Source organism: Ranitomeya variabilis, chromosome 5, assembly GCF_051348905.1.
Source record: "Ranitomeya variabilis isolate aRanVar5 chromosome 5, aRanVar5.hap1, whole genome shotgun sequence".
NCBI classification, from domain to species: Eukaryota; Metazoa; Chordata; class Amphibia; order Anura; family Dendrobatidae; genus Ranitomeya; species Ranitomeya variabilis.
The window spans coordinates 41,978,649-41,996,218 of NC_135236.1; the positions used below are offsets into that span (position 1 = coordinate 41,978,649).

A 17,570-nucleotide genomic window follows, 5' to 3' on the forward strand; every position below is an offset into this window, starting at 1 on the left:
AGTGCCCCCATAACAGTGATATCCACAGTGTCCCCATAATAACAGTGATATCCACAGTGCCCCCATAATAACAGTGATATCCACAGTGCCCCCATAATAACAGTGATATTCACAGTGCCCCATAATAACAGCGATATCCACAGTGCCCCATAATAACAGCGATATCCACAGTGCCCCCATAATAACAGTGATATCCACAGTGTCCCAGTTCTTCATTATACTACAATGATACTTTATGTCCGCACAGACGGAGCCATGATGTGTGAGCCCATCACCTCATCTCTACCCGTCTAAGACTACACCAATATGGCCGCCATTCCACACGGATGAGTCACATACTCGGAGTGTAAACTTCAACCTCTTATACGTGGTAGAGCGTAGAGCGCCGACCAATCCCAGCTCGTCTCTGCAACGTCTACAATGATTGACAATTTTACGAACGAATCAGAAGAAAACAGACAAAATCACGTGAAGCGCTGCCGAGTGCAACAGTGAGGCGGGACTTAGTGTTGATTGACGGCAAATCCAGTTAATCGCGGTTTAGTTGCTCTGTGACCGTCCTATAGGAAGCAGGAGGGGCGGGGAGAAAATCCGGCAGCGGTCGGGAGTAGCCGCAGCAGATATGGTGCGTGGTGGTGGTGCGGTAATAATGGCTCCGGCTCTTGTGTATTGATGGCGGGGGGCTCTGTCTCTGGTATATTGATGGCGGGGGGCTCTGTCTCTGGTATATTGATGGCGGGGGGCTCCGGCTCTGGTGTATTGATGGCGGGGGGCTCTGTCCCTGGTATATTGATGGCGGGGGGCTCTGTCCCTGGTATATTGATGGCGGGGGGCTCTGTCCCTGGTATATTGATGGCGGGGGGCTCTGTCCCTGGTGTATTGATGGCGGGGGGCTCTGTCTCTGGTATATTGATGGCGGGGGGCTCTGTCTCTGGTATATTGATGGCGGGGGGCTCTGTCTCTGGTATATTGATGGCGGGGGGGCTCTGTCTCTGGTATATTGATGGCGGGGGGGCTCTGTCTCTGGTATATTGATGGCGGGGGGCTCCGGCTCTGGTGTATTGATGGCGGGGGGCTCTGTCCCTGGTATATTGATGGCGGGGGGCTCTGTCCCTGGTATATTGATGGCGGGGGGCTCTGTCCCTGGTATATTGATGGCGGGGGGCTCTGTCCCTGGTGTATTGATGGCGGGGGGCTCTGTCTCTGGTATATTGATGGCGGGGGGCTCTGTCTCTGGTATATTGATGGCGGGGGGCTCTGTCTCTGGTATATTGATGGCGGGGGGGCTCTGTCTCTGGTATATTGATGGCGGGGGGGCTCTGTCTCTGGTATATTGATGGCGGGGGGCTCTGTCTCTGGTATATTGATGGCGGGGGGCTCTGTCTCTGGTATATTGATGGCGGGGGGCTCTGTCTCTGGTATATTGATGGCGGGAGGCTCTGTCTCTGGTATATTGATGGCGGGGGGCTCTGTCTCTGGTATATTGATGGCGGGGGGCTCTGTCCCTGGTATATTGATGGTGGGAGGCTCTGTCTCTGGTATATTGATGGCGGGGGGCTCTGTCTCTGGTATATTGATGGTGGGGGGCTCTGTCCCTGGTATATTGATGGCGGGGGGCTCTGGTATATTGATGGCGGGGGGCTCTGTCTCTGGTATATTGATGGCGGGGGGGCTCTGTCTCTGGTATATTGATGGCGGGGGGCTCTGTCTCTGGTATATTGATGGCGGGGGGCTCTGTCCCTGGTATATTGATGGTGGGAGGCTCTGTCTCTGGTATATTGATGGCGGGGGGCTCTGTCTCTGGTATATTGATGGTGGGGGGCTCTGTCCCTGGTATATTGATGGCGGGGGGCTCTGGTATATTGATGGCGGGGGGCTCTGTCTCTGGTATATTGATGGCGGGGGGGCTCTGTCTCTGGTATATTGATGGCGGGGGGCTCTGTCTCTGGTATATTGATGGCGGGGGGCTCTGTCTCTGGTATATTGATGGCGGGGGGCTCTGTCTCTGGTATATTGATGGCGGGGGGCTCTGTCTCTGGTATATTGATGGCGGGGGGCTCTGTCTCTGGTATATTGATGGCGGGGGGCTCTGTCTCTGGTATATTGATGGCGGGAGGCTCTGTCTCTGGTATATTGATGGCGGGGGGCTCTGTCTCTGGTATATTGATGGCGGGGCGCTCTGTCTCTGGTATATTGATGGCGGGGGGCTCTGTCTTTACTCGGCTCTGGGCTATTCCACTCTTTACTGCTAGCTTCCCCTTTTAGTTCCTGCATCAGGTTGCCCTGGCTGAGCAGTGGGTCATTGATTGTGTGTGATCTTTCCTCAGACCTCCACCCTGACACAGGGGCTGGAGCGGATCCCGGAGCAGCAGGGCTACCTGGTGATGAGCGAGGACGGCGTGCTGGCGGTGAGTGCGGGGCGCAGGTGGGAACACTGGGCGGTGAGTGCGGGGCGCAGGCGGGAACACTGGGCGGTGAGTGCGGGGCGCAGGCGGGAACACGGGAGGCTGAGTGGCGCAGGCGGGAACACGGGAGGCTGAGTGGCGCAGGCGGGAACACGGGAGGCTGAGTGGCGCAGGCGGGAACACGGGAGGCTGAGTGGCGCAGGCGGGAACACGGGAGGCTGAGTGGCGCAGGCGGGAACACGGGAGGCTGAGTGGCGCAGGCGGGAACACGGGAGGCTGAGTGGCGCAGGCGGGAACACGGGAGGCTGAGTGGCGCAGGCGGGAACACGGGGCGGTGAGTGCGGGGCACAGGCGGGAATACGGGAGGGTGAGTTGCGCAGGAGGGAACACGGGGCGGTGAGTGCGGGGCGCAGGTGGGAGCACGGGGCGGTGAGTGCGGGGCGCAGGCGGGAGCACGGGGCGGTGAGTGCGGGGCGCAGGCGGGAGCACGGGGCGGTGAGTGCGGGGCGCAGGCGGGAGCACGGGGCGGTGAGTGCGGGGCGCAGGCGGGAGCACGGGGCGGTGAGTGCGGGGCGCAGGCGGGAACACGGGGCGGTGAGTGCGGGGAGCAGGCGGTAAATACGTGGCCGTGATTGCAGCCTAGACACGCCCTATTCTCTGGCCTGTGACCGCCTCCTTCCTGTCCGCAGAGCGCTGGTGACCTGGAGAATGACGAGCGATTGGCCGGGGTGATCCGGGAGATGGTGACCACCGCCTGCAGCTTCCGCGTCCTGGGAGATCAGGTCCCGTTCAAGCGGATGAGCGGTGAGTCCACACTTGCTGACTTCTGAAGGAGACAGCAGACATATTGTTTAACCCCTTGCTGTTTGTCAGTGGCGCCTCCTACTGTGTGTGACCGGTATATTCCGCGGTGACATCTCCTACTGTGTGTGACCGCTGAAATCCGCGGTGACTCCTCCTACTGTGTGTGACCGCTGAAATCCGCGGTGACTCCTCCTACTGTGTGTGACCGCTGTAATCCGCGGTGACGTCTCCTACTGTGTGACCGCTGTAATCCGCGGTGACGTCTCCTGCTGTGTGTGACCGGTGTAATCCGCGGTGACGTCTCCTACTGTGTGTGACCGCTGAAATCCGCAGTGACTCCTCCTACTGTGTGTGACCGGTGTAATCCGCGGTGACGTTTCCTACTGTGTGTGACCGGTGTAATCCGCGGTGACGTCTCCTACTGTGTGACCGCTGTAATCCGCGGTGACGTCTCCTGCTGTGTGTGACCGGTGTAATCCGCGGTGACGTCTCCTGCTGTGTGTGACCGGTGTAATCCAGGGTGACGTCTCCTGCTGTGTGTGACCGGTGTAATCCGCGGTGACGTCTCCTACTGTGTGACCGGTGTAATCCGCGGTGACGCCTCCTACTGTGACCGGTGTAATCCGCGGTGACGCCTCCTACTGTGTGTGACCGGTGTAATCCGCGGTGATGTCTCCTGCTGTGTGTGACCGGTGTAATCCGCGGTGACGCCTCCTGCTGTGTGTGACCGGTGTAATCCACGGTGACGCCTCCTGCTGTGTGTGACCGGTGTAATCCGCGGTGATGTCTCCTGCTGTGTGTGACCGGTGTAATCCGCGGTGACGCCTCCTACTGTGTGACCGGTGTAATCCGCGGTGACACCTCCTGCTGTGTGTGACCGGTGTAATCCGTGGTGACGTCTCCTGCTGTGTGTGACCGGTGTAATCCGCGGTGACGCCTCCTGCTGTGTGTGACCGGTGTAATCCGCGGTGACGTCTCCTGCTGTGTGTGACCTGTGTAATCCGCGGTGACGTCTCCTACTGTGTGTGACCGGTGTAATCCGCGGTGACGCCTCCTGCTGTGTGACCGGTGTAATCTGCGGTGACGTCTCCTACTGTGTGACCGGTGTAATCCGCGGTGACGCCTCCTGCTGTGTGTGACTGGTGTAATCCGCGGTGACGCCTCCTGCTGTGTGTGACCGGTGTAATCCGCGGTGACGCCTCCTGCTGTGTGTGACTGGTGTAATCCGTGGTGATGTCTCCTGCTGTGTGAGACCGGTGTAATCCGCGGTGACGTCTCCTGCTGTGTGTGACCGATGTAATCCGCGGTGACGCCTTCATGTCCCGCATAATGGGCTGTGAAGAGGGAAATGTCCACAATCCACCATCGACTTCTGGGTTTAGTGTCTGTAGGGTTCAGTGTGCAGGAAAAGTGACCGGATTCTGCAGGACGAGGAAAATAAGTCTCTGCTACACTCCCGATTTTGCCAGTTTTAACCCCTACACAGAATGGAGAGGTGTAATTTTTCATCGTAGGGATGCTTCACCTGTGAGACAGAATCAAAAAATAAAATTCAGAAAATCACATTGTTGATTTTTACATAATTAATTTGCATTTTATTGCATGAAATAAGTATTTGATAGAATCGAAAAACAGAACTTAATATTTGGTCCAGAAACCTTTGTTTGCCATTAGAGGTGGACGTTTCCTGGAGTTCTTGACCAGGTTTGCACACACTGCAGCAGGGATTTTGGCCCACGCCTCCATACAGATCTTCTCCAGATCTCTCAGGTTTCGGAGCAGTCACTGGGTAACATTGAGTTTCAGCTCCTCCAAAGATTTTCTATTGGGTTCAGGTCTGGATACTGGCTAGGCCACTCCAGGACCTTGAAATGCTTCTTACGGAGCCACTCCTTGGTTGTCCTGTTTGTGTGTTTCAGGTCATGGTCATTCCGAAATACCCAACCACAACCCATCTTCAATGCTGTTACTGAGGGAAGGAGGTTGTTGGCCAAAATCTTGTGATGCATGACCCCATCCATCCTCCCTTCAACATGGTGCAGTCATCCTGTCTCCTGTGAAGAAAAGCACTCCTAAAGTATGTTTCCCCCACTATGCTTCACGGTTGGGATGGTGTTCTTGGGGTTGTGCACATTCTTCTTCCTTTAAAACATGGTGGGTGATGTTGATACCACAAGACCTTCTCCCAGGCCTGGACCTGTGCTGATGTGAGCAGGGGGACCTTTGGGATTGTAATCCATGACTGCGTCGTGTGTTACTAACGGTAATGTTTGAGACTGTGCTCCCAGCTCTCTTTTAGGTCATTGACCAGGTCCTCCTGTGTAGCTCTTGGCTGATTCCCGACCTTTCATGGATTTTGCATGGACCCCAGACCAAGGACAGTCATGTTGCGTTTCTTTCATTTTCTAATAATTCTGTCAAGTTGTTGCCTTCTCACCAAGCCGCTTGCCTACTGTCCTGTAGCCCATCCCAGCCTTGTGCAGGTCTACAATTTTGCTCCTGATGTCCTTAGATAGCTCTTTGGTCTTGGCCATGGTGGAGAGGTTGGAGTGTGATTGAGAGTGTGCTTAGGTGTCTTTTATACAGGTAACAAGGTCAAACAGGTGCAATTAATAAAGGTAATGAGTGCAGAGTAGGAGGCTTCTTATAGAAAAACTAAGGCCTCTTTCACCCTTCCGTCGGTCGTCCTGCGTCAGAGTGCAGTGAACTGACGTATCGATCGACATTGTAAAATTAGTGGAAAACGTGGGCACCGCATCCAGCATGGAACGTTTTTTTTTTTTTTTAAAGATGGGCCGTTAAATTCCGCAGGATCCAGTGCATGTCGGACGAAACGTGTGTCCATCCGTCACGATACGTCGCTAATACAAGTCTATGGGGAAATGCAGGATCCTGCATTTTCAAAAATTGTCGTATTTCGACGGGAGCTAAAAGAAGGAAGTGTAAAAGAGGCCTAACAGGCCCGTGAGAGCCAGAATTCGTGCTGGTTGGTCGGTGATTGGATACTTATTTAATGCAATAATATGCAAATTAATTATGAAAAATCATACAAGTGAAGTGTACCTGCGGTAAACATTACAGACCTCTCCATTCTCTTTGTAGGTGGGAAAACTGGCAAAATCGGCAGAATATCAAATGTGTATATATGTGAAAATATCATTTTGATTTTTTTTTTTCTTTTTAATCTTTATTCTGATGCAAAGAAAAAATGATTTAAAAATTGATGATTTTTTTTTTTTTGTCCTTGTAATAACTTTGATTCAATGATGGTTTGGTCGCTCGTACTTTAACTTGTAGAATAAGTGTCCTTCTCCTGTGGGGGTACAAAGATGGCGTCCGCCACAGACGGCCATATTGCTGCACCCAATGTGTTTTGTGCATGTTTCCAGTGTTGAACCTTTCTTTTCCTCTCATCCCTCATCTGTGACGCTGCAGTAACTCTGTACAGGAATAGCGCAATCCTCTGACCCTGCACAGAGGTGGCGCCAGGACAGCAGCCATGAGGGCCGATGTTAGGTGCCTGCCATGTGATTACAGGGGCTCTGACCATTGGGCACTGCTCTGATGGCAGCGACGCCTGCGTGCGTCTCTTTCCTGAAGGCCACGCCTGCGTGCACCTCTTTCCCGATCGCGGCCGCGCCTGCATGCACCTCTTTCCCGATGGCGGCTGTGCCTGCGGCGTGCGTCTCTTTCCTGATGGCGGCCGCGCCTGCGTGCGTCTCTTTCCTGATGGCGGCCGCGCCTGCGTGCGTCTCTTTCCTGATGGTGGTGCCTGCGTGCGTCTTTCCTGATGGCGGCCGCGCCTGCGTGCGTCTCTTTCCTGATGGTGGTGCCTGCGTGCGTCTCTTTCCTGATGGTGGCCGCGCCTGCGTGCGTCTCTTTCCTGATGGTGGTGCCTGCGTGCGTCTTTCCTGATGGCGGCCGCGCCTGCGTGCGTCTCTTTCCTGATGGTGGTGCCTGCGTGCGTCTCTTTCCTGATGGCGGCCGCGCCTGCGTGCACCTCTTTCCTGATGGTGGTGCCTGCGTGCGTCTCTTTCCTGATGGCGGCCGCGCCTGCGTGCACCTCTTTCCCGATCGCGGCCGCGCCTGCATGCACCTCTTTCCCGATGGCGGCTGTGCCTGCGGCGTGCGTCTCTTTCCTGATGGCGGCCGCGCCTGCGTGCGTCTCTTTCCTGATGGCGGCCGCGCCTGCGTGCGTCTCTTTCCTGATGGTGGTGCCTGCGTGCGTCTTTCCTGATGGCGGCCGCGCCTGCGTGCGTCTCTTTCCTGATGGTGGTGCCTGCGTGCGTCTCTTTCCTGATGGTGGCCGCGCCTGCGTGCGTCTCTTTCCTGATGGTGGTGCCTGCGTGCGTCTCTTTCCTGATGGTGGCCGCGCCTGCGTGCGTCTCTTTCCTGATGGTGGTGCCTGCGTGCGTCTTTCCTGATGGCGGCCGCGCCTGCGTGCGTCTCTTTCCTGATGGTGGTGCCTGCGTGCGTCTCTTTCCTGATGGCGGCCGCGCCTGCGTGCACCTCTTTCCTGATGGTGGTGCCTGCGTGCGTCTTTCCTGATGGCGGCCGCGCCTGCGTGCGTCTCTTTCCTGATGGTGGTGCCTGCGTGCATCTCTTTCCTGATGGCGGCCGCGCCTGCGTGCACCTCTTTCCTGATGGTGGTGCCTGCGTGCGTCTCTTTCCTGATGGCGGCCGCGCCTGCGTGCGTCTCTTTCCCGACGGCGGCCATTCTAGCCAATCCCATGCCGTATAACACACAGGTTCTATCCCCAGGACATATTACTAAACCCCTCTCTCTTCTGCCCCCCTGCAGTTGTTTTCGGGGAGCACTCCTTCCTCGTCACCATCTCCGGACAGAAGATCTACGTCGTGAAGCGTCAGAACGTGGTGCGGGAGCCGATCAGCGTCTGACCCTCGGTGCCGTCGTCCTCTGCTGCATCACATTTGTATAAAAGAAAGTAAATCCGGGGGGCTCGTCCAGGAGACAGACCCTCCGGGGTTGTTTTGCTTTATGTATAAAGGTTATTAAACGTTTCTGGACTTCTTCTTCCGGCTGACTTGCTGTTCTGTGCTGGATTAGTGACAATTGTGAATTATTTGGAATTTGTTCACGGTGTATGAATAGATACGGCACTTCTCTATTATCTCCTTGCACAGAGATAATATTTCTCGCAGCTGAGGCTTTGTTACAGAGGTCTAGGCTATGTAAGGGGAGATGGATGAGGTATGTAAACCTTTACAGGAAAGGCCTCCATTCTTTACCCTGCAGGCTGCATCTATAAAACTGGGGCCTATTGCTGATTATATTGATGGCTGATATTACACAGTGAGAAGTTTAGGACCTCGCTTTCCCTCCCCCCCCCCCCAGAACTTTCAGCCTCCGATCATTGCTGTATATTGGAAGGAGCGGTGCCTGACAATCATGTCTGTATGAAGCTTGTGTTCCAACGGTTTTCCTAAAAATCTGTGAATGATCCAAGTTTCCACTAAGGGCTGTTTTGGACGTCCGTGTTTCTGGTAGCAGCAGGGGCGGCAAAGCGTCCCGCACGCTGACACATGGATGGTGGGCATATATCGCCGCAGTCAGGCAGGGTATAAATTGATATACCTTGGAGATCAGTCATACACTGTGTGCAGAATTATTTGGCAAGTTGTATTTTGATTACACGATACTTGTTATACATGTTGTCCTACTCCAAGCTGTTCAGTCTTGAGAGCCAACTACCAATTCAGTAAATCAGGTGATGTGCATCTCTGTAATGAGGAGGGGTGTTGTCTAATTACATCAAAACCCTATATAAGGTGTGCGTAATTATTAGGCAACTTCCTTTCCTTTGGCAAAATGGGTCAGAAGAGAGAATTGACGGCTCTGAAAAGTCCAAAATTGTGAGATGTCTTGCACAGGGATGCAGCAGTCTTGAAATTGCCAAACTTTTGAAGCGTGATCACCGAACAATCAAGGGTTTCATGGCAAATAGCCAACAGGGTCGCAAGAAGCGTGTTGGGCAAAAAGGCGCAAAATAACTGTCCATGAATTGAGGAAAATCAAGTGTGAAGCTGCCAAGATGCCATTTGCCACCAGTTTTGCCGTATTTCAGAGCTACAACGTTACTGGAGTAACAAAAAGCACAAGTGTGCGCTACTCAGGGACATGGCCAAGGTAAGGAAGGCTGAAAAACGACCACCATTGTACAAGAAACATAAGATAAAACGTCAAGACTGGGCCAAGAAATATCTTAAGACTGACTTCTCAAAGGTTTTGTGGACTGATGAAATGAGAGTGAGGCCATGTGCCCACGTTGCGGATTTTGAAAATCCGCAGTGCAAAACCACTGCGGATTTTCACGCGGTTTCTTTTGCGGATTCCTCTGCGTGTTTTCAACTGCACTTTCCTATTGGTGCATGTTGAAAACTGCTGTGTAATCCGCAGAAAGTGACATGCTGCGGAAAATAATCCACAGCGTTTCCGCGCGGATTTTTCCGCAGCATATGCACAGCGGTTTTTTTTTTTCCCCATAGGTTTACATGGTACTGTAAACTTAGGGAAAACTGCTGCGGATCCGCAGCAAAATCCGCAGCGTGTGCACATACCCTGACTCTTGATGGGCCAGATGGATGGGCCAGAGACTGGATCAGTAAAGGGCAGAGAGCTCCACTCCGACTCAGACGCCAGCAAGGTGGAGGTGGGGTACTGGTATGGGCTGGCATCATCAAAGATGAACTTGTGGGACCTTTTCGGGTTGAGGATGGAGTGAAGCTCAACTCCCAGACCTACTGCCAATTTCTGGAAGACAACTTCTTCAAGCAGTGGTACAGGAAGAAGTCGGTATCGTTCAAGAAAAACATGATTTTCATGCAGGACAATGCTCCATCACATGCCTCCAACTACTCCACAGCGTGGCTGGCCAGTAAAGGTCTCAAAGAAGAAGAAATAATGACATGGCCCCCTTGTTCACCTGATCTGAACCCCATAGAGAACCTGTGGTCCCTCATAAAATGTGAGATCTACAGGGAGGGAAAACAGTCCACCTCTCGGAACAGTGTTTGGGAGGCTGTGGTGGCTGCTGCACGCAATGTTCATCGTAAACAGATTAATTTTAGTAAGTTGCCTAATAATTCTGCACAGTAATAGTTACCTGCCCAAACAGATATCCTCCTAAGATAGCCAAATCTAAAAAACCCCACTCCAACTTCCAAAAATATTAAGCTTTGATATTTGAGTCTTTTGGGTTGATGGAGAACATAGTTGTTCATCAATAATAAAAATAATCCTCTAAAATACAACTTGCCTAATAATTCTGCACACAGTGTACAGCTGAAGAGTGGTGGACAGCTTTCTTGGCTGAGCTTGATCAATGGCTGTCTACACTTGCCCTAGATCCCGGGAAGGTGCGAACCTGCTGGTGGCCCTACAGCGAGGCAAGCTTACACACGTGCCTTGCACGGCTCATGTCCTCAACCTTGTGGTACAGCGTTTTCTCCACTATCCCAGCCTGGGTGAGCTGCTCCAGAAAGCATGTAAGCTGTGCACTTGCTTCCAACGAGCGCACCCCGCAGGTCATCGTCTTGCATCGATACAGAGGCTTTTCGGCCTATTGGTTAACCGTTTGGTTAGCGATGTGCCGACATGGTGGAATTTCCACTCTGCACATGATGCAGCGACTGTGGCAGCAGCAACAAGCCCTGACGCAGTATGTCATGTATAACGTGAGTCAACGCAGTACGGACGTGGCGCACATCACGTTTACAGCGTGCGCACAGATTAAGGACCTCTGCACAGTTTTGAAATGGCTACTAAGATGGTTTGAACTGATGATGCCGTCATCGGCACCAATATTCCGGTCATCTATGGTCACTTTGAATAGTCTGCGTAAGGAGGTGTTGGTCCCAGTGGCAGAGGAGGATGCAGAAGGGATAACTATCAAATTTGGTAGGGTGGATTACAATGGTCAAGGGGGGGCTCATGGTACCATAGAAACTTAGTGAAGATGCAGGAGCCAAGGAACAAATGGAGGAGGAAGAGGTGATGGATGGGCAACAGTAAGGAGATGAAGAAGATAATGATCCCCTCTGTTGTGGTTGGCAGGAAGGGACGGAGGAAGCAACCTTGAGTGTTACCCCTCCACCAACACACCATGAACTTGGATCTCATGGAAGCACCGACACTTGCTGCATTATCTGCAACATGATGCCTGTATTCTTAAGTTTAGAAATAGTGTTGATTGCGTTGTTGCCACTCTTTTAGATCCACGGTACAAGAGTAAATTTTCCCATGGAAAGGGACGCGCATGTTGGAGCTCTGAAACACTCTTGTAGACAATCGTAAGAGTGGCTTTCCCCAACGTGAATTGCAGTTATGGACGTCTAACCCCGGGAACGTCAAGGTGTCATTGCAAAAGCAGCAGTGTAACTGGCATAAGCGATTTCTGTGAGTGATTTCACACATTGTTTACACCAGTAGAACAAAGTACAAGTCTGACAGTTGAACGACTGGAGAGGATGGTGCAGGAGTGGCTGGATCTCACTACTCATGCCATCAGGGGGCATTTGGACCTTTTTCCATTTTGGTCTTCAAAAATGGATGAGTGGCGTGCGCTCGTCTGTCACGTCTTGGAGGTTTTGACATGCCCGGCAGCCAGCGTTCTCTCAGAACGTGTTTTCAGGATTGCTGGTGGTGTCCTGATGGATAAGTGCAGTCCCCTGAAAGTGTAGACCGCCTAACTTTCATCAAAATGAACAAGTCATGGATAGCCAATAACTTTTGCACCTCGGACGTAGACTGTACACACTAGGCGATGGTGTTGTTTTTAGTGTCATGTATTGATCTTGCGTAACTGCAGTCTGTGACACCTTTGTGGTGTCTTCTGTGCTTCCTGAATGCTGCTGATGTTACAATTTGTTGAAATGTGGAGACTCCAAGTTGGGTCTCTTTCATGTGTGTTGCCTGAAATAGTAGGGCTCCCAGACCGCCAGGCCTGAGCAATAGATAAATTAAAAAAATACATGGTGTAATCTTTTTAATAAAACTAGCATTTGCAAAACTGACAGATCTGGGCTGCAACTCTCAGCTGTCAGCTTTATCCTGGCTGGTTACCAAGAATAGAGGGGTCACCAAGCCATACTTTTTAATAAAATAATCTTAAACTGTGTAGGGTCCCATTTTTGACAACCAGCCAAGCTAAGGCCGGCGGCTGGTATTCCTAGGCGAGTAAGGGGCCATGCTTGGAGAAAGTGCTTATGCTTGCGGTGCCATCAGAAAGGTCCTGGGAGTTCACAACCAATGAACTCAACTCCACCTGACGTGAGCGCAGTGGGAAGAGTTGTAATGGTGTGCGCATGCCAACGGAGTAGAACTGAGTTCATTGTGAAACTCCCAGGACCTTTCTGCCGGCACTGCGAGTGTGAGAACTTTATCACGCTCGCTGTGACGTCAGTGAGGTGACAGGAGTTAACCTCGAGACACATAGTTACATAGTTATTGAGGTTGAAGGAAGACTTTAAGTCCATCTAGTTCAACCCATAGCCTAACCTAACATGCCCTAACATGTTGATCCAGAGGAAGGCAAAAAAAAACCCATGTGGCAAAGAGTAACTCCACCATGGGGAAAAAAATTCCTTCCCGACTCCACATACGGCAATCAGACTAGTTCCCTGGATCAACGCCTTATCAAGGAATCTAGTGTATATACCCTGTAACATTATACTTTTCCAGAAAGGTATCCAGTCCCCTCTTAAATTTAATTAATGAATCACTCATTACAACATCATACGGCAGAGAGTTCCATAGTCTCACTGCTCTTACAGTAAAGAATCCGCGTCTGTTATTATGCTTAAACCTTCTTTCCTCCAGACGTAGAGGATGCCCCCTTGTCCCTGTCTCAGGTCTATGATTAAAAAGATCATCAGAAAGGTCTTTGTACTGTCCCCTCATATATTTATACATTAAAATAAGATCACCCCTTAGTCTTCGTTTTTCCATACTAAATAGCCCCAAGTGTAATAACCTATCTTGGTATTGCAGACCCCCCAGTCCTCTAATAACCTTGGTCGCTCTTCTCTGCACCCGCTCTAGTTCAGCTATGTCTTTCTTATACACCGGAGACCAGAACTGTGCACAGTATTCTAAGTGTGGTCGCACTAGTGACTTGTATAGAGGTAAAATTATGTTCTCCACATGAGCATCTATGCCTCTTTTAATACATCCCATTATTTTATTTGCCTTTGTAGCAGCTGCCTGACACTGGCCACTGAATATGAGTGTCATCCACCCATACACCCAGGTCTTTTTCATTGATGGTTTTGCCCAGAGTTTTAGAATTAAGCACATAGTTATACATCTTATTACTTCTACCCAAGTGCATGACCTTACATTTATCCCCATTAAAGCTCATTTGCCATTTATCAGCCCAAGCTTCTAGTTTACATAAATCATCCTGTAATATAAAATTGTCCTCCCCTGTATTGATTACCCTACAGAGTTTAGTGTCCTCTGCAAATATTGAAATTCTACTCTGAATGCCCCCTACAAGGTCATTAATAAATATGTTAAAAAGAAGAGGGCCCAATACTGACCCCTGTGGTACCCCACTGCTAACCGCGACCCAGTCCGAGTGTGCTCCATTAATAACCACCCTTTGTTTCCTATCCCTGAGCCAGCTCTCAACTCACTTACACATATTTTCCCCTATCCCCATTACTCTCATTTTATGTAACAACCTTTTGTGTGGCACCATATCAAAAGCTTTTGAAAAGTCCATACACACTACGTCCACTGGGTTCCCATGGTCCAGTCTGGAACTTACCTCTTCATAGAAGCTGATCAAATTAGTCTGACATGAGCGGTCCCTAGTAAACCCGTGCTGATACTGGGTCATGAGGTTATTCCTCTTCAGATACTCCAGTATAGCATCCCTTAGAATGCCCTCCAGGATTTTACCCACAGTAGAGGTTAAGCTTACTGGCCTATAATTTCCGAGTTCAGTTTTTGCCCCTTTTTTGAATATAGGCACCACATTTGCTATACGCCAGTCCTGTGGTACAGACCCTGTTATTATGGACTCTTTAAAGATTAAAAATAATGGTCTATCAATGACTGTACTTAGTTCCTGTAGTACTCGGGGGTGTATCCCATCCGGGCCCGGAGATTTGTCAATTTTAGTTATTTTTAGACGCCGCCGTACTTCCTGCTGGGTTAAGCAGGTGACATTTAATGGGGAATTTTTATCACTAGTCATATTGTCGCCATGGGATTTTCTTTTGTAAATACTGATGAAAAAAAGTCATTTAGCATATTGGCTTTTTCCTCATCCTCGTCCACCATTTCACCCAGACTATTTTTAAGGGGGCCAACACTGTCATTTTTTAGTTTCTTACTATTTATATAGTTAAAGAATATTTTGGGATTATTTTTACTCTCTCTGGCAATGAGTCTCTCTGTCTCAATTTTGCTGCCTTGATTTGCTTTTTACAGAATTTATTTAATTTTCTGTATTTATTTAATGCCTCCTCACTACCTACTTCCTTTAATTCTCTAAATGCTTTCTTTTTGTCCCTTATTGCGCCCCTTACAGCTCTATTTAGCCATATTGGTTTCCTCCTATTTCTAGTATGTTTATTCCCATACGGTATATACTGTGCACAGGTCCTATCCAGGATGCTAATAAACGTCTCCCATTTTCTTTGTGTATTTTTGTGTCTCAGGATATCGTCCCAGTTAATTGCACCAAGATCCTCTCTCATCCGTTGGAAATTTGCCCTCCTGAAGTTTAGTGTCCTTGTCACCCCCCTACTACCCATCTTATTAAAGGTTACATGAAAACTTATTATTTTGTGATCACTATTCCCCAAGTGACCCCCAACCCTTATATTTGATATGCGGTCTGGCCTGTTGGTTAATATTAGGTCTAGCAGTGCCCCCCTCCTTGTTGGGTCCTGAACCAGTTGTGAAAGGTAATTGTCTCTCATAGTTGTCAAAAACCGATTACCTTTGCTGGAACTGCAGGTTTCTGTTCCCCAATCTATTTCAGGGTAATTGAAGTCCCCCATAATAATGACTTCTCCTTGAGTCGCAGCTTCATCTATTTGCTTTACGAGGATATTCTCCATTGCTTCCATTAGTTTTGGAGATTTATAACAAACCCCTATCAGTAATTTATTATTTTTTCCCCCTCCCCTTATCTCCACCCACAGAGACTCTACATTTTCATTAAATTCACCTATATTATCACGCAGGATGGGTTTTAAGGAAGATTTTACATATAGACACACCCCACCCCCTCGCTTATCTGTACGGTCATTTCTGAACAGGCTATAGCCCTGCAAGTTAACAGCCCAGTCATGGCTCTCATCCAGCCACGTCTCAGATATCCCCACCATGTCATAATTATGTTCCAACAACATTAGTTCTAATTCATCCATTTTGTTGGCGAGGCTTCTGGCATTAGTATACATGCATTTGATGTTACTCTCTGTACATCTATTCTTTCTTAAATTACTAACTGTTCTAACCCCACCCCCCATGCCACCGCCACCCCCAACTTCCTTATTTGTGCCCAGGTCTCTATCTGCACTATCTTCCCCTCCTATAAAATGAATACCCTCCCCCAATCCCTAGTTTAAACACTCCTCCAACCTTCTAGCCATTTTCTCCCCCAGCACAGCTGCACCTTCCCCATTGAGGTGCAGCCCGTCCCTAGCGTAGAGCCTGTAGCCAACTGAGAAGTCGGCCCAGTTCTGCAGGAACCCAAACCCCTCCTTCCTACACCAATTCTTGAGCCACTTATTAACCTCCCTAATCTCCCGTTGCCTCTCTGGCGTGGCACGTGGTACAGGCAGTATTTTGGAAAATACCACATTGGAGGTCCTTGCTTTCAGCTTGCAGCCTAATTCCCTGAAATCATCTTTAAGGACCTTCCACCTACCTTTAACTTTGTCATTTGTGCCAATGTGCACCATGACCGCTGGGTCCTCACCAGCCCCTCCCAGTAATCTGTCCACCCGATCAGCGATGTGTCGGACTCGAGCGCCAGGTAGGCAGCACACCGTCCGACGATCCCTGTCTTTGTGACAGATTGCCCTATCTGTTCCCCTAATAATTGAGTCCCCCACTACCAGCACCTGTCTGGCCTGCCCTGCTCTCCTATTTCCCTCCTTACTGTAGCAGTCACTCCTCCGGCTTTCAGAGGACATGCCTGGCTGCAGCAGTGCTACCCCTGTACTGGCACCCCCCTCGTCTGCCAACTTAGCAAACTTATTGGGGTGTGCCAGATCAGGACTAGCCTCCCTGGCACTCTTCCCTCTACCCCGCTTCCTAACCGTCACCCAGCTAACTGCCTCACTGTCCTGCAGCTCCATCCTACCATCCCCCTCCTCATCTATCCCATTGAGCGTCTGCTCTGTGAGCAGAAGACTCCTCTCCATATTGTCTATGGATCTCAGTGTTGCCAGCTGCACATTTAGATCCAGTATCTGGGTTTCCAAATGCACAATGTGCTCACATCTCGCACAGCAGTATGCACCCTCGACCGGCTGGTCAAGGACTGCATACATGTGGCAAGATGTACACTGGATGGCATTAACAATTGTGGAGCACATTTCCTAATGGGGATTGCACCAGACAGAAACGTTAAATAAAAATAAATACAAAGTATTAATTAACACTTGGAACAGCAATTCCTCCCTTGGAAACTCCCTGATTCCAAAGTCACTGAATCACAAGTCACACACTTACCGCCGTCCACACTTACACTCAGGTCACACTCAGCTCGCTCACACTCGCTGTGCTGAAGATTTATAGATTTTTATTTTTTTTCTCTCTATCTCCCCTCAACAGCAATCCACCTTGCTGTTCAGATGCACTTCCAAAAAGGATTGCTGGTGGTGTTTTTAGGATTGCTGGTGGTGTCCTGATGGATAAGTGCAGTCCCCTGAAAGTGTAGACCGCCTAACTTTCATCAAAATGAACAAGTCATGGATAGCCAATAACTTTTGCACCTCGGACGTAGACTGTACACACTAGGCGATGGTGTCGTTTTTAGTGTCATGTATTGATCTTGCTTAACTGCAGTCTGTGACACCTTTGTGGTGTCTTCTGTGCTTCCTGAATGCTGCTGATGTTACAATTTGTTGAAATGTGGAGACTCCAAGTTGGGTCTCTTTCATGTGTGTTGCCTGAAATAGTAGGGCTCCCAGACTGCCAGGCCTGAGCAATAGATAAATTAAAAAAATACATGGTGTAATCTTTTTAATAAAACTAGCATTTGCAAAACTGACAGATCTGGGCTGCAACTCTCAGCTGTCGGCTTTATCCTGGCTGGTTACCAAGAATAGAGGGGTCACCAAGCCATACTTTTTAATAAAATAATCTTAAACTGT

The 17,570-nt window shown here is 50.1% G+C and overlaps 1 protein-coding gene across 6 annotated transcripts; it reads left to right on the forward strand.

The window, feature by feature from the left end:
- Nucleotides 1–472: 472 nt before the first annotated feature.
- LAMTOR4 (late endosomal/lysosomal adaptor, MAPK and MTOR activator 4) lies at nucleotides 473–8,243 on the forward strand. 6 transcript variants are annotated; one of them, XR_013215507.1, is made up of 5 exons: nucleotides 473–625; nucleotides 2,328–2,408; nucleotides 3,095–3,209; nucleotides 5,129–5,286; nucleotides 8,011–8,243. XR_013215507.1 is itself a non-coding variant. In XM_077261720.1 (4 exons), the coding sequence occupies exons 1-4, from the start codon at nucleotides 623–625 to the stop codon at nucleotides 8,106–8,108; spliced, it is 297 nt and encodes a 98-aa protein (XP_077117835.1). In that variant the 5' UTR covers nucleotides 486–622; the 3' UTR covers nucleotides 8,109–8,243. The 6 variants fall into 6 exon arrangements, 4 of the variants coding, with proteins under 4 accessions (XP_077117835.1, XP_077117833.1, XP_077117832.1 ...); XR_013215506.1 differs by having other exon boundaries at nucleotides 515–664; XM_077261720.1 differs by lacking the exon at nucleotides 5,129–5,286 and having other exon boundaries at nucleotides 486–625.
- The last annotated feature ends 9,327 nt before the right edge of the window (nucleotides 8,244–17,570 follow it).